Consider the following 13,597-nt stretch of genomic DNA (forward strand, 5'->3'; position numbering starts at 1 on the left):
ATACAGCTTGAAATTAAATAATAAACAAATCGAGAACATTTTCAGGACAGTAACGTTTGCATTTGCTCAAATCGTTCATCAAAATTCCTAATTAATCAAGATGATTGAGATTCAAATCAGTTTCTCGTCGGAAAAATACATTCAAGTAGGTTGGGGTGTACTAAATGAAGACAAACTATAGAGCTTGATTCCTCCACAGGCAAATTAAACGAATTTTCAAAAATATTAACGCGATATTAATACAGAAGTTAACATACTTTTTTCCGTGATGAAAAATTATAAATAAAAATTGCCTGAATTTATTGTGCAACCATATGACTCACGGTAAATGAATATATGCTCACTACAGAATAAATTATACCCACTGACCTGTATTTTGAGGTGCAATTGTCTATTTTGTTGCTCCAAGGCACGACGCTTGGCATCCGATTCTTTGCTGGCGTCCAGGTCAGACTTCATGCGGCGGATGTAGTCTACGGACGCTTTCAATATCTCGCCTTTGTTGTGTCTCAGGTCCCGTACAAGGTCAAAATATCTGTAAAATAACGTTCATTTGATTACCCTAGTTTTGCTCATCCAACGCTAAAAAAAGCTACGAAAAGGCTTTAAAACAGAATCGAATAAAGTTAACTTTGTTTCGCAGTTATGTTTAGATATTTTCCAAGTTGGACAGTCTTTGCAAATTCTCAAATCGACTAAATAAACAGAGCTTATTACAGGTTCAATACAATTAAATATGAACATAGCGTTATTATTTAATGAGAATTGAACAGGAAACTTCAAAATTAACTCGTTTAAAATTATTTCACTATAAAAATTTCATGGAGTCTCAACTAATCAGTGCCAAGGTGGCTTTTCCTAGGGACGGTGAGGCGGCTTGTCCTACGGACAGCTCGTTGAGCTTGTCAAGAAACGCAACGTTTAACCTAGCAGATTTTGGCGTAAAAAGCCATGTTGTAATTCTGAAAATGATGCTAATACTAGTCCATGAATGAGTAGAAAGGAGCCAACTCATGGGGTAATCGTGTGTTATCTCTGGAGACATCGAGAGGCATTTTTATCTACCAAGTATATCGGAGGCATGTAATGACTACGGTGATATGCGCGATTGTCACGTCATTTCGAAATTGTCTAATTACGAATTACACTCAGTGCAGTGTGAAGGCTGCTGTCACCGTGCTTTGCCATAATGAATTACCTGACATAAAGTAATAGCGACATTATTCTTTCTTCAAATAAATTCACACTTCATAGTTCTTCTATAGGCATCTGGTGGAAAAAATAATCGGGTATATCTTGACGAATGAAAAGGCTGGTGACAACAATTACGCTTGGATCTATTACGTACTTTTGAAAGTTTACTTATGGCATGTGTGTTTGCGTGTTTGAAGCCAGGCAGTGTGAGTGTTTAGAATATTAGAGTGTTCACCCACTATAGCAGTCAGGCTATATTGGGTGCACGGATATGAATTTCGCTTATAATGCTGGACTCACGAAACTACGCAAAAAATATGGGGAAAGTTTGGATAAAGATAAAAATGAAATTTAATTTAACTTGATTTACAGATATAAAAATTGCAGGAAGTTCAAATTCTTCCCATTTGAGAAAAGAAGAAAAATCAAACGTATATTTTAAGTGTGTTTGGACTGGTTTCATTTGAATTAAAACTAATTAAAAAATTATTATTCACTGGATTTGGGATTTTATAAGCTTGTGAATTATCAATCCCAGGAAACCTTATGCTGCAACAAGTATAGGTAGTACGAGATTAATGAAAGAAAAATTGTTAAGAAAAATGTTTGTAATTAATTTGAGAAACGTTAATGATCCGAGCATGAATGACTGTGTTGTGCGAGAGAACCTGAAAATCCGGAGTATATGGACGGACAAAAGAAATGAAATAGACCCGGAACTGAACATGCATTTAATTATGTTATTGCGTCAGGCAATAACAACAACTAACATCAGCTTGCTGACCAGAGAAAACAAATCAAGGCCACGCTGGAGTAGGGCGACAAGCAAGAGAAACTCTCATGAGGATAACACGCAAGTAATGCTGCAGCGTCACTCGATCAGTAAGAATTACACAATCGTGTATTTCAGGATGACACAAGTCGTCATCCAATGTATCTGTGATTGAACCTGTCCGATTTTAACGATAGTTACACCTATAGAATAAGCAACCAAGTCAATTAAACCTTCATAATTAATTAAGATATAGTTATAATCTTGAAGTTGTTCACTAATAACAGCTGTACGATTTTGAAGCTAAGAGTTAACACTAAATTTACCCAGTTAATAAAAACTTTGCAATTTTCAAGTTTGAAGTTACGACCTTTAAGCTACTCAGTTTATCAAACCTGAAGATTTTTGAAGTTTCAACTTACAAACTTAGAATTATGCCAGTTAAGTAAGCTTTCAAAATTTTGAACTACAACGTGACTTAGTAAATTATAACCTATGTATTTCAAATAAACTAGCCGAAAGTAAATCAATAAGGTAGCAAGCTGAATCACAAAGAAACCTTGTCAGCCACGGAAAATTCCGCACGTTAAATGATAACAATGACAGAATCTTAATTCAAAGTTACAGCAAAATCCAAAACTAAATCTAAAATTTGAATTTCAGGATAAAATAATGTATTGTCTGTGGAGATGGAAACTTAACACACGTACAGATCGGAGCTGATTGCGGAAACAAGTGCCGTGCAAATCAACAGCGATGGCTCAACAGCCTTGAAAATACCAAAGCAAGGCGGATGACCAAAGCCTTGCGAATCACAATTAAATTCACGTTTAGTTGATACCACAAGGAAAACATGCGTGATGATCAAGGTTGTCTTTTAATCCTGACATTGGCCTTTTATACTAACGATTTAATAACACTAATCATTTGAAAAAGTTTCGTGAAAACTTAGCCCAAAAATAGCATTCAATTGTTTACGACTTTCTCGACCCGTCCGATTGTCAAGAAAATAATATTCAACGTCGAGAAAATTATGTTCAACGAAGAACTAATTCATGCTGCAAAAACAATGTACCCCTTAACTCGTCGGCGTCAAAAAATAATCGTAGCCACGACTTGCCACTTGAAAACATCGGTACACAGTTCAATTTGAGACATAGAAATAAATTTTCTTTCCTAAAATCAAAGCGTGTCTTGACTGTCACGCAATTAAACCAATCTTAAAATTAATTAATTAAGCAAATCCTAAACTTTGATTAAGATTTAATTAAATTAAAACTACTTGCAGAAGGTTTACTCAAGTTATTGCCGGTGTCATTTCATCACTATAACTGCACAATGGTGTGTATACGAGGGTACGTTATGCAATACCGCCTGAAATTTCTGAACGACGGCTAAGAATTGGCTTCAAACTGAGTTGTGTTCTTTAGGCATGCTCAATAATTAGAACTCTCGATTTTCCAACGGATTCTTTCTACGTGATAAACTCCTCAGCAATTAGTGATGGCGAATTTCCTTGAACCAGAAGACAAGTTCAATTCACCCAGCAATTAGATGTATGGTCATGCAATAAATATTCATTGAATACATGGTCCGGGGATACATGGTCATGTAATACATGGTCATGTAATATATGGTTATGAAAGGTTGTGAAATATAAAGCTAGTGGCAGTGGCGCCATTCGTTTTCGAGGAAGTATCTGAAGCGAGCTAAAGACACGAGAATCGTAGTGAAGCGCTAGCGACAATTTTTCCAAAATTCAGGATTTCGGTCGAATGATTAGGAAACGAACGTGTTCTCATTACTTTAGCACTCAGTCCAATTGTTGCTTGGTGTTCCACCAAGAGATATTCTCCCTGTGATTGATAAGTAAACTTTCCACGTGCAATAATACGATAAGATGAAAAAGAACTGATCAAATCAATTATGGATCTTTAAAAATGAATTGTGAGGTAATTGAAACGGCTTTGAGCTGTTTTGAAGTAAGTCATATTGACCTTGAAAAGCTACGCAAAATATGAAGGGTTAAATCGCACAGTTTTAGTTGATATAATCTCGTTTTTGAGGGCTTTTCAGAACTATCTGCTTACACCACAGAAATTTTCTTGAAACTATTTAAACAAAGCGTAAACAAAATCCACATGTTTCGTTTTTCCTACTATTTTTTATAGCATCCCGAGAGGGTATCGTGAAGCTATAAAGACATTTTACACTGTGCCAAACTATTGCATGAGGGACTAAGACTATAATCTTCACCTTTTTAAGATAAGCTACCTTTTCAAAACTGGTACAGCCCGATAAATTAATAGCTTCATGATTATGTAATGCACATCACTTTATTGTAAAAAAGTACAAAAAAGGTTAAGAAATCCACTCGCAATAAATAATGTAGGATAGAACTTTGGCACAGCTCCAGATCAGCATTCGAGAAGAGCCCTCAGAATGCTAAGGCATATGGAGCAATATAGTTACATCATTTCAAATTACGATCATCAATGAAGTTTCAAATATCTAAAAACTTGAAAATTTCGGGCATGATGATCAACCGAAAATTGAGTTAGGTACGAACTAGAAAATAATATTAATGATGTATATAGCAATGACTTTGATGCCCAACTTATTATCTTATTTGCGAATCGTGCAACTAGATCACCATTATTCCTTTCGAATACCGCGCAAGATCGAAAATAAAGCAACTATCTGTAAAAACTTCAAGCTAAACTTTTGCTAAGACGTACCCGAAGATTAATTGTTAGTTGATTTCACAATAGAAATATACTGGAGAATGGTTTAAAGCGGCCGATGAAGAAATGTGTCTTGAATAGCGATGCGTCAAGAATTGCCAGGTCACAGGTAATGTCAAATTAATAGCACGATCATGAGCAAAAAAAATCGTTATGCTCTGCAGTATGTACAAGTAACACTGCAATCAAGTGTAAAGGAGTACGTGGTGACGTAACAGCTGCTATTTGAAGTCCAGCACTGTGCACAATTAAATATATACGGTACGGAGACAAATTACAGTACCTATAGCGTGTAGTAAACTTTCAACATGGATCATACTTCATCAAATAGTATTCAGAGCATTGATGAAAAATAATTTTTAAATTACAAGGCAGTATATGCTACTGCCGAGCTATATCAACTGCAGAAACAATTTACGTTTTTTAACACCAAATATTCAAGAATTTAATATTAAAAATGCAAGTATTTTTGGACAAAAATACCGAGTCAAGAACTTAATAACAAAAATACTGACTGCCAAATGAATTATATGCTGTTCAAACAAAAACTAGGGCAAAATGCCGTACCTATCCCAAGTGTGGACACAATTTCAGTTTACTGAGGTACAGCAAATATCATACAAGGTCAGAACTCGCCCCTCATTCCTCGAGTCATCTTCACGCGACTTTATCTCAATATCTGAATTATCTTCGCAAGATAATAGCTCTACCGATAAACAAACATAATCGGCAATAGAACCAGACTTCGGTGCTAGAGATACGAAATGACACAGGTGGCTTCCTACTCGGATTTGAGTGAAGCACACTTCTGAAACTCGTCAAATTTTCTCGATGCTTTCATTTTATACAAAATACTTGAAGTAACAAGTGAAGAAAAATCACTTGTTTGAGTTATCGCGCACTGACTGAGTATAGGAAAAAACTTTGATTTACTTCGATCATATATGCGAAGCAAACAACTTTTGATTAATAACGCATCATTAATTAAGGAACTTCATTTACATAAAAAAAATTGCTTTATATTTGGCGTTAAAGCTTAGGCAGTAGCATCTAAACTTTGTAATTCCAGAGGAGAATTATTTCCGTAATTTATATGAAACGTAATACTTTCTATCTTACTTATACTCCTCTATAATGACGAAAGTCAAACAATTCATTCTTTTTTTAAAGGCAAAGATTGAGAATGACAAGTGCAGAATTAATTATGTAAGTATTTATTCCACTCTAAGTCAATAATATTGTCTACGGTAAGAAATTGTGCAAAATTAAAACAGTTGCAGATATAAACAGACGAGAACTCAAGACAAAACTAAAATTATGGCTTTCAAGTTTCGTCTAAAAATCAAAATAAAATTGACATAAGTTTTAATGATTACAGTCAACAAGAAATTCAGGAAACAAGAATGTTTTCTAAGAAGAAAAAGAACCTTGGCAGCGATACTCACGGCTCGTGTGTTTTAGGCAAGAGGGTCGCGAGTTCCTTGATGCGGTCGTTGATGTTGAACCGACGGCGTCGCTCAACTGCAACGAATCAATCCTTACATTGAAGATAAGAAAAAAGAAACAGATAATATTATTGTCAGTAGAAGTAATTAGATTAAATAGCTTAGCATAATCGACTACAAAAAAAGCAGCTTGGGATCCTCGAATACCTAAAAAGTAGCAAATTTTGTAATTATTGCTATATAGAAATGCCAAATTTCATTTGTTTGAAAAGTCGATAAGAAAGTCGAGTTTTAATTGCTCTAACGAATAGTAGATTTCTTCGTAATCCCATTGACTTCAGCAACGTATTTTCAAATAAATTCTTCGATCTTGGTCACAAGTTTGCTCGTGATTTTGCTATCAGAATAATATGCGTTTGACAGCCAGATTTGGTTATCTTCAAGTGGTGTTCGACAGCGCATCTTTAATGCTCATCGCATCGCTCACCAAGATAATAATTCCAAAATTTAGGATTTTGATTACCATAAGCAAGTCCTAAAATATAGAAATACAATATTATAATTGAAAAATTTAAAATAAATTGTGAGGCTGTCCATAGATTTCTCAGACTTAGCGATGCGTCAGCAGGCAAGAAATATATTGGCGAAGTGAAGGTGAAAATACTTAAAAAAAAACTGCAAATTGTGACTAAGGTTTTCTGCATTTACCAGAAGCGCATGGATGCGCCAGAGCAAAATCCGCACGTGAAAACTGTACAGTGAATTTAAAACAATGATTATTTTTTATAAACGATATAGCGTTTGTCATAATTATTTTTACAGGTAACAATGTAAGTGGTCGCTGAGCTTGTAAAAGCGTTCGCCGGTGTCACTTGGAACACATGGAAGAAGCCTAATTCAGTAATAATTGAGATTACTCCCTTGCATTCAACCAACGAACGGGCTGATAATTAATCGTTTATATCGCGATAAGGACACATAAGCTTTCTCTGCACTTGAGAACCAAAACACGAAGTCGCTCATTGTTCAAATGTTGATGCATCCAGCATGCTGATCGCCCTATTGCATTGTATGCAGCACTGGTGCCACTTTTGCTGAACACGAAGAAAAACGGATAATTGATTGACTAGAGACATTATAAAAGTAAGTAAATTGAATTCTGTTGAGTATTTTAACGAGTAATAGAGATAATGGGTACAATATTTAGTAAGTGAGTGCACGAGGAAATCGAGGCTATTCGTGTCATTAACGTTCCTCACATGTAAAAAATCGCGTAAGCACAAAAGGAAGTTTCATTTAATACATGACAAAATCGAGTCCATTAACTTTACCATTATATACCTAAGTACATCTAGTATGGTACTCTAAATTTGTAACAAGAATCGGACAAATGACCATATCGAGATAGTTTGTGTATTCTTCACTAGTAAAAGTAGGAAAATACTGCATGGAAATAAAGAGAGTGCATTCAAACTAATGAGAATTCGAGTCCGCTCCGTCATACTTCACGTCTTCGAGAACAGAACAGCGAAAGCTATAGAAAATGAGAAATACATAAAATTTAGCCAATAAAAGTGAGTTGAGACTTCATTGCCATCTACACAGCGACGTGTTACCTCAACGAGCCTCATATTCAGCGTATCATTTTGTGCGAGATATTTAAAAAAATCATTTAGTTGATGTTTTTTATTAGAAATCTGGAGTGAAAACTAGCAAGAAATTTGATAAATATAAGCATAATGGACTTTGAATACACTTTCATAAGAACAAGATATCCGTAATGGGAACGCGAAGAACCCGCAACCGCTCACTCACTCATGCCATGGTTCTTCTGGCTAACATAAAACAATTCTAAAGATTTTTTGCATAATGAACGTTATATACCATTTGTTGGGAATAAGATATCCGTAATGAGAACGTGAGGAACCCACAACTGATCGCTTACTCATGTTATGGTTGTTTTTCTTCTGGCTAACATAAAACAATTCTAAACTTTTTTTGCATAATAAACGTTATATAGTACTCTTTAATAGGAATAGGATATTTGTAAAGATAACGTGAGAAACCCACAACTGATCGCTCACTCATGTTATGGTTGTCTTTCTTCTGGCGCTCTTTGATGATGGCGATCATCTGTCCCTCGGACTCGACGTGAGGCTCCTCCAGCTTAACTCTGGTCAGGTCGCTGCCAGACGTAGAGTCTGGACCCAAGCCAAGCACGTCCTGTAACATACACATTCAACGAGTTAATCATCAGTGGTAAATCACTTAAAAATCGGCCTTTGTCCCAGCAATGGAATTGTATTGCATAGCGATTAATTAACCATGTCTACAAAGAGTTGAGTTATTAGATTTAGAATTACCTTCGCACTGTCAATTGAATTTAAATCTAGGCATTGATCAACCGTAGTAAATGAAGGGTCAAATTGATGACTGAATAAATTTGTTCGCAGAGATGAATTCTTACATGAAATAAACGTTTACCTCACGGAGTAAAAATTTTCTCAATGATTTTAGTGTGCGTTCATAAGACAATTAAAGATAAGAAATGTATTTCCGTTTCGAAATATTCTGCAGACACAAGTAAAATAACAGCGACATAAGAATGAAAAAGTAGTGAGACTAGAGTAAACAAAGAGCAATCCAAATTAAAAATACAGCGATGCTAATGTCAACAGATATTGGAGTAGAACGCAATAAGCACTTAAAAAAGATCGCAAATCTGAATTAAAATGATATGGACACTTGAGTAAAAAAACTGTGACATCGGAGTAAAAATTCAACGATATTGTAGTAGAAAAAAGCGATATGTAAAAAGACGACGAACCAGGCGTTAAACTACATCGAGGCTGGCTGAAGAAAGCAAAATAGCACTAAAGGATATTCATGCACGTTGGAAGATGACAGGTTGCATCGATAATCTATATCATCTACCATCTACCTTTTACTGGTTCATTGTGGACTCTACAGTAGTAATAAACAACATTTGTGGTATTTAGTTAATAATTAAGTTGAACTTATTCCCGTTTTCTTTTTTTCCAAGCTATCGTTCACACTGGTCAAAAGTAGACAAATCAGGTAAATTTTAACATAATTTGGCAAAAAGTGATGATTGAACGAAGGGAAAAACAGGAGTTAAATATCTTCTTCATCGACCAAAATTCTAAGAAACCAACCAAATACGGTATACAAAATATTCAATTATAATCTTTAAATCCTTACATAGTAAAAGATAATACTGGACTTGCATTGTTATGGTATGATGCGGAGTCGACATGCCGGATGCCTTGCGATTCCTCCAGACTGAGGATCTCTTCAATGACTTCATCCACCTGTACATGATATATAGCGTGACCCTTCGTTCAGGTAATCAGTAATGCTCCTATTATTATATACTAGCACTACCTTTATACTTTTTATAACTAATAATTATAAATTATGATAAAATTATAAGCAGCCTTGCAACAAAAACTCATTGTAAACCTTGTTCTCGGAGGGGACGAAAATGCAATATACGATGTCAACATTCAACGATCGTCGGGTCCAGCATGCAAGACCAGCAAATATAATATTTGGTATTCGACCAAGCCTAATAAGAGCACACTGAAAGTTTTTTAGATTGCAGAGCACACTTTAAGAGTGGGTCAAAGAAAGATACGCGTCATAGAAATTCTTCGGCAGTATCGATTTGATTTAAAAATAGACTAAGAGTTTATTAATAAATGTACTAAACTTATAAATCATAACAAATTGTAGAGAAAATCTGGCAATGGGAGAACAGGGAAAATACTATATAGCTCGTAATCAACATAATTACGTCCAATTTTCTTTATAATTTTGAATAATGCATTACAATCGTGCGGTCCAAGATGAATTCGGAATGGATCGTACTCTTTTACGGTCTTGAACAAGGATAACAATCTTCTTGAGAATACGCGATTTTGATCGCGCAAAGAAAATACTTAGATGACGATCGAAGTTGGCTTAGGCAACGACAGTGGAAAATACATGAATTGAATACAGTACAATACAGTCAATGTTCTTTTTTACTTTCAACTTCGTACTTGCTCTTCATTCGAATGCGGTCAATGCAAGACAGAATTGGCAACGCTGAATGAATACAGAATTTTAGTATAGGCCTCAAATTTCAACCTCGATTCTGTTGTGATGACGCAAAGACAAGAACTGATAATCTAATATGAAACAAGTCAATGGACGTCAGAGAGACAGTAAGGTATTCGTCTACATTTTGTAATCGTTTACTGACCGGCAACAGAACACATTATAAAACCAATATGCCGGTCACTTGCGCATAACTTGTCTCGACGATACTTGATACATTAATAACGGGAGCTTTCCCAGACAACGGTCCGGTAAATGATGCAATAGGCTGATTCATATGCTAATCGTAATATTTGGAGTTGGTCAAACCTTATCTATTAATTTTGATCGCGTAACTACAATTTAAATGCACATACATTACACGGTACGTTATGGTACATTTTTACAGCGCTCAAAAAGGTTTCAGTGATAGTGAGTTTCAAATGCCTCGATTCAACGTAACTTAAATATATAAATAAGCGACATTAGGATTGTTCTAAACTTCTAGACATGAAAGACGTACATAAAATCACGAACGGAATAAGCCTGATGTTTGATGATCTTCCGTTAACATTATAAAATGATAAAAACAGATAAATAATAAATAGTCAGATTTTCTACGAAAAGGTCGGCAGTGAACTTGTCTGGACAAAAATACAGACTACCAAGTGCAATTGGTAGTCATCTTCTTAAAACTATCCCACCTTCTTCCCAGTTTCTGATTGTTGACACCGCGATCCCAAATTTACCTGCAAATAAAAAAAAAAAAGAGCAAAATCAGATCAAACAAAAACCAGTTAACCATTTAGTTATGCACGAGAAAAAACTGGATTTTCATCGGCGTTGAGCAGGTGCCTTCATCGCTACGCAGCCGTGGCGAGTATCAATATGTTAGTACAAGAGCTTATTTATTGTCTGAGAAAATACCCACATGTAAATAAAAGCCAAAGACAAATCTTTCGTACTCTCATGATCTCGTTTCATATAGAGTGGAATAAATAAATACATATAAAAATGCAAAACTCTAATAAAAATGATTTATCAATACTTAAAGTTGAACATAAAACATTTGATCGTATTCTTAAAGTTTAAATTCGTCATAAAAATACCGAAGAAAAGAATCGAGAGAAATATTCAATTCGAAGTACATCTCTAACATCAGCATCAGGAAAAAAATTTTTTCTACAAAATTATGAATACAGAAAATAACAATTCAATGTAATCGTTTCCATAGCAATTAATTTGTGCAATCATCTTTATCCTTCGATTATACTATTCTATCTTCATCAGCTGCATACTCTCTCTTATTGGACGTGGCATAGCTGCATTATCTTATTAGACTTGTCAGCAGAAACATAATCTCATAAGACGAGTCATGCATGTTCAATATAAAAAGTCAGCTTTGACATTTCAGCCCACTAACTATTAAGCATATTGAAAACGATACCTAGCTGGTCATCTAATTGTAAAGGACGACGTAAAATAACAATTAAAAAACCTATTTTTGCTCCCGCAATAGGACGTTTCGGAAGATTATCATTTCGTGGATATCGTATATATATCACAATTTCTAGATACTTAATTTAAATTGTTCTCTCGTAACATGCATTTCTTTCAGCTAGATTTCGGCAGACATGGACTGTACAAATATTTTAGCCAAACCGGGTCACAATCTCTATAGTTCGCACAAATGATCAGCAAAATTTGGTGACAATAAAATCTAAATATTACAGTCAGTTCTACTTCACAGTTGCGGGGGAAGATAAAATATTATTTAACAAGCGTGATGCATTCAACAATCGCCAGCGAACCTATCGCAGCCGCCCTCAGCGTATCATCGTAAACAGATTTGCCTGATAAAAAATACAGGGAATTCGCCCCTCTATCAGATCAATCGTCAACGCACTGAGTGAAATGAAAAAAAAAAACTCATGCAATATTCCGGACATAATGGATGCTTCAATTATTCCAAAAATTTATAGGTTATTGTAACGACGTATGGACGGACAATGCAGATATTCAAACTGGTGACATTTTTGCGCAGTTATTCAAAATCAAAGAAAATTTCGGAAAAGTTCTAAATCTTATGCAAAATAGAGGAGAGAAAGATAAGTTGAGGCAATTTATAAGATATCATCACGTCAGCTTGTTGTTCATTTTACATGACAACATGTGCAGAGAACAATGTATCTGTAAGACAAACTTCTTAGTTAAATGCTGAAATCCAGCGCACAAGCTCTATAGTCACCCCACGCAAAAAAAATATATATTACGTATATTGTTTCACGTTTTCGTACATTTTTTTCAGTAATTGTAAATATAATGACTGGGAATCACTAACACCGAGGATTCGAACGCTAACTGCATGTAATGCCAGCAAACCTCAGTGAGAGGTTCACATGCATGGTCAAAAGGTTTCGAACACACACAGGGACAGCGCGTATAGCTACTTCCCTTTAGGCAGGCAGCCTTCACAAAGGGGAGGACAAAAACCATCTCATTAGGCCTATCATTCAATGAGACAACTCCATACGAGTAGCAAATAAGTCAAAGGACGGGGAACTAAAATAAGTGCTCAAATGCCCCGCATGATATGTATGGCGTCCATCAGAGCTTTAATTGCGTAAATGATACCCACACATCTGGCTGGTAACGACGTGCCATAACCTATGATGATTTAATGAGGACGGAAACAAAAAACTATGCGGCGCTTGATATAAACTAAAATTTACGCATGTAAACTTTCACGAGAAAAATTCTGAAGTGAATCAAGACAAGGTTTTCTAATTTGAAGAGGAATAATTTTAGAAAGGTATACGAATCATGGCACACATACTGTACCCAATATGAACGCGTTGGACACAACGATAATGCTGCGAACATGAGTTTCCTACCGTGACAGATAGGGCCGGAGTGGCTGCACACGAAAGATTAGCTAACTAACGATGACTCAGTAGTAATGTCTGCTGGTGTTTTAGCCCCATTTGATCGGCTCGCCAAAAATGACAATTAACAGATAGAACGCAAGGCGGCGAAGGAATAACCGTTTCTGCATTATTACTGGGATTTAATTCAACAGCGCATCGAGAAAATTTTTTTAGAATTTTCTGAACACCATCTTAATAATGAATTGATCGAGAAATATGCATGTGAAAAGGATACAAATTTCGATCAGTATAAAATACATGCTTACGCGATGCCGTACATCCTCAACCACAAGATTCTAAGACCACATGAACTTTCGCCTTAGCAGTCATAATGCCATGATTTGTGGACCTACATCATGCAGTAGCGTCAGCACGACGGAACACATGACTCCATAAGATACGTGATGCGAGCCT

At 35.5% G+C, this 13,597-nt stretch overlaps 1 protein-coding gene across 5 annotated transcripts in view; it reads right to left on the reverse strand.

Annotated features, from left to right (window-relative positions):
- LOC108675066 (myb-like protein Z) overlaps nt 1-13,597 on the reverse strand; it is a 34,516-nt gene that overhangs the window by 4,527 nt on the left and 16,392 nt on the right. For 4 of the 5 annotated variants that reach the window (XM_047881061.1, XM_018163067.2, XM_018163058.2 and 1 more), the window contains exons 2-6: nt 10,961-11,005; nt 9,404-9,487; nt 8,240-8,378; nt 6,156-6,231; nt 370-535 (exon numbers count right to left, since the gene is read on the reverse strand). In XM_047881061.1, the coding sequence (XP_047737017.1) occupies nt 370-535; nt 6,156-6,231; nt 8,240-8,378; nt 9,404-9,487; nt 10,961-11,005 (510 nt within the window). The remainder of the gene's footprint in view (nt 1-369; nt 536-6,155; nt 6,232-8,239; nt 8,379-9,403; nt 9,488-10,960; nt 11,006-13,597) is intronic. The other variant, XM_047881062.1, reaches the window with a different exon arrangement.

The sequence above is a fragment of the Hyalella azteca genome, unplaced genomic scaffold (assembly GCF_000764305.2).
Source record: "Hyalella azteca isolate HAZT.00-mixed unplaced genomic scaffold, Hazt_2.0.2 contig6945, whole genome shotgun sequence".
Lineage (NCBI taxonomy): Eukaryota > Metazoa > Arthropoda > Malacostraca > Amphipoda > Hyalellidae > Hyalella > Hyalella azteca.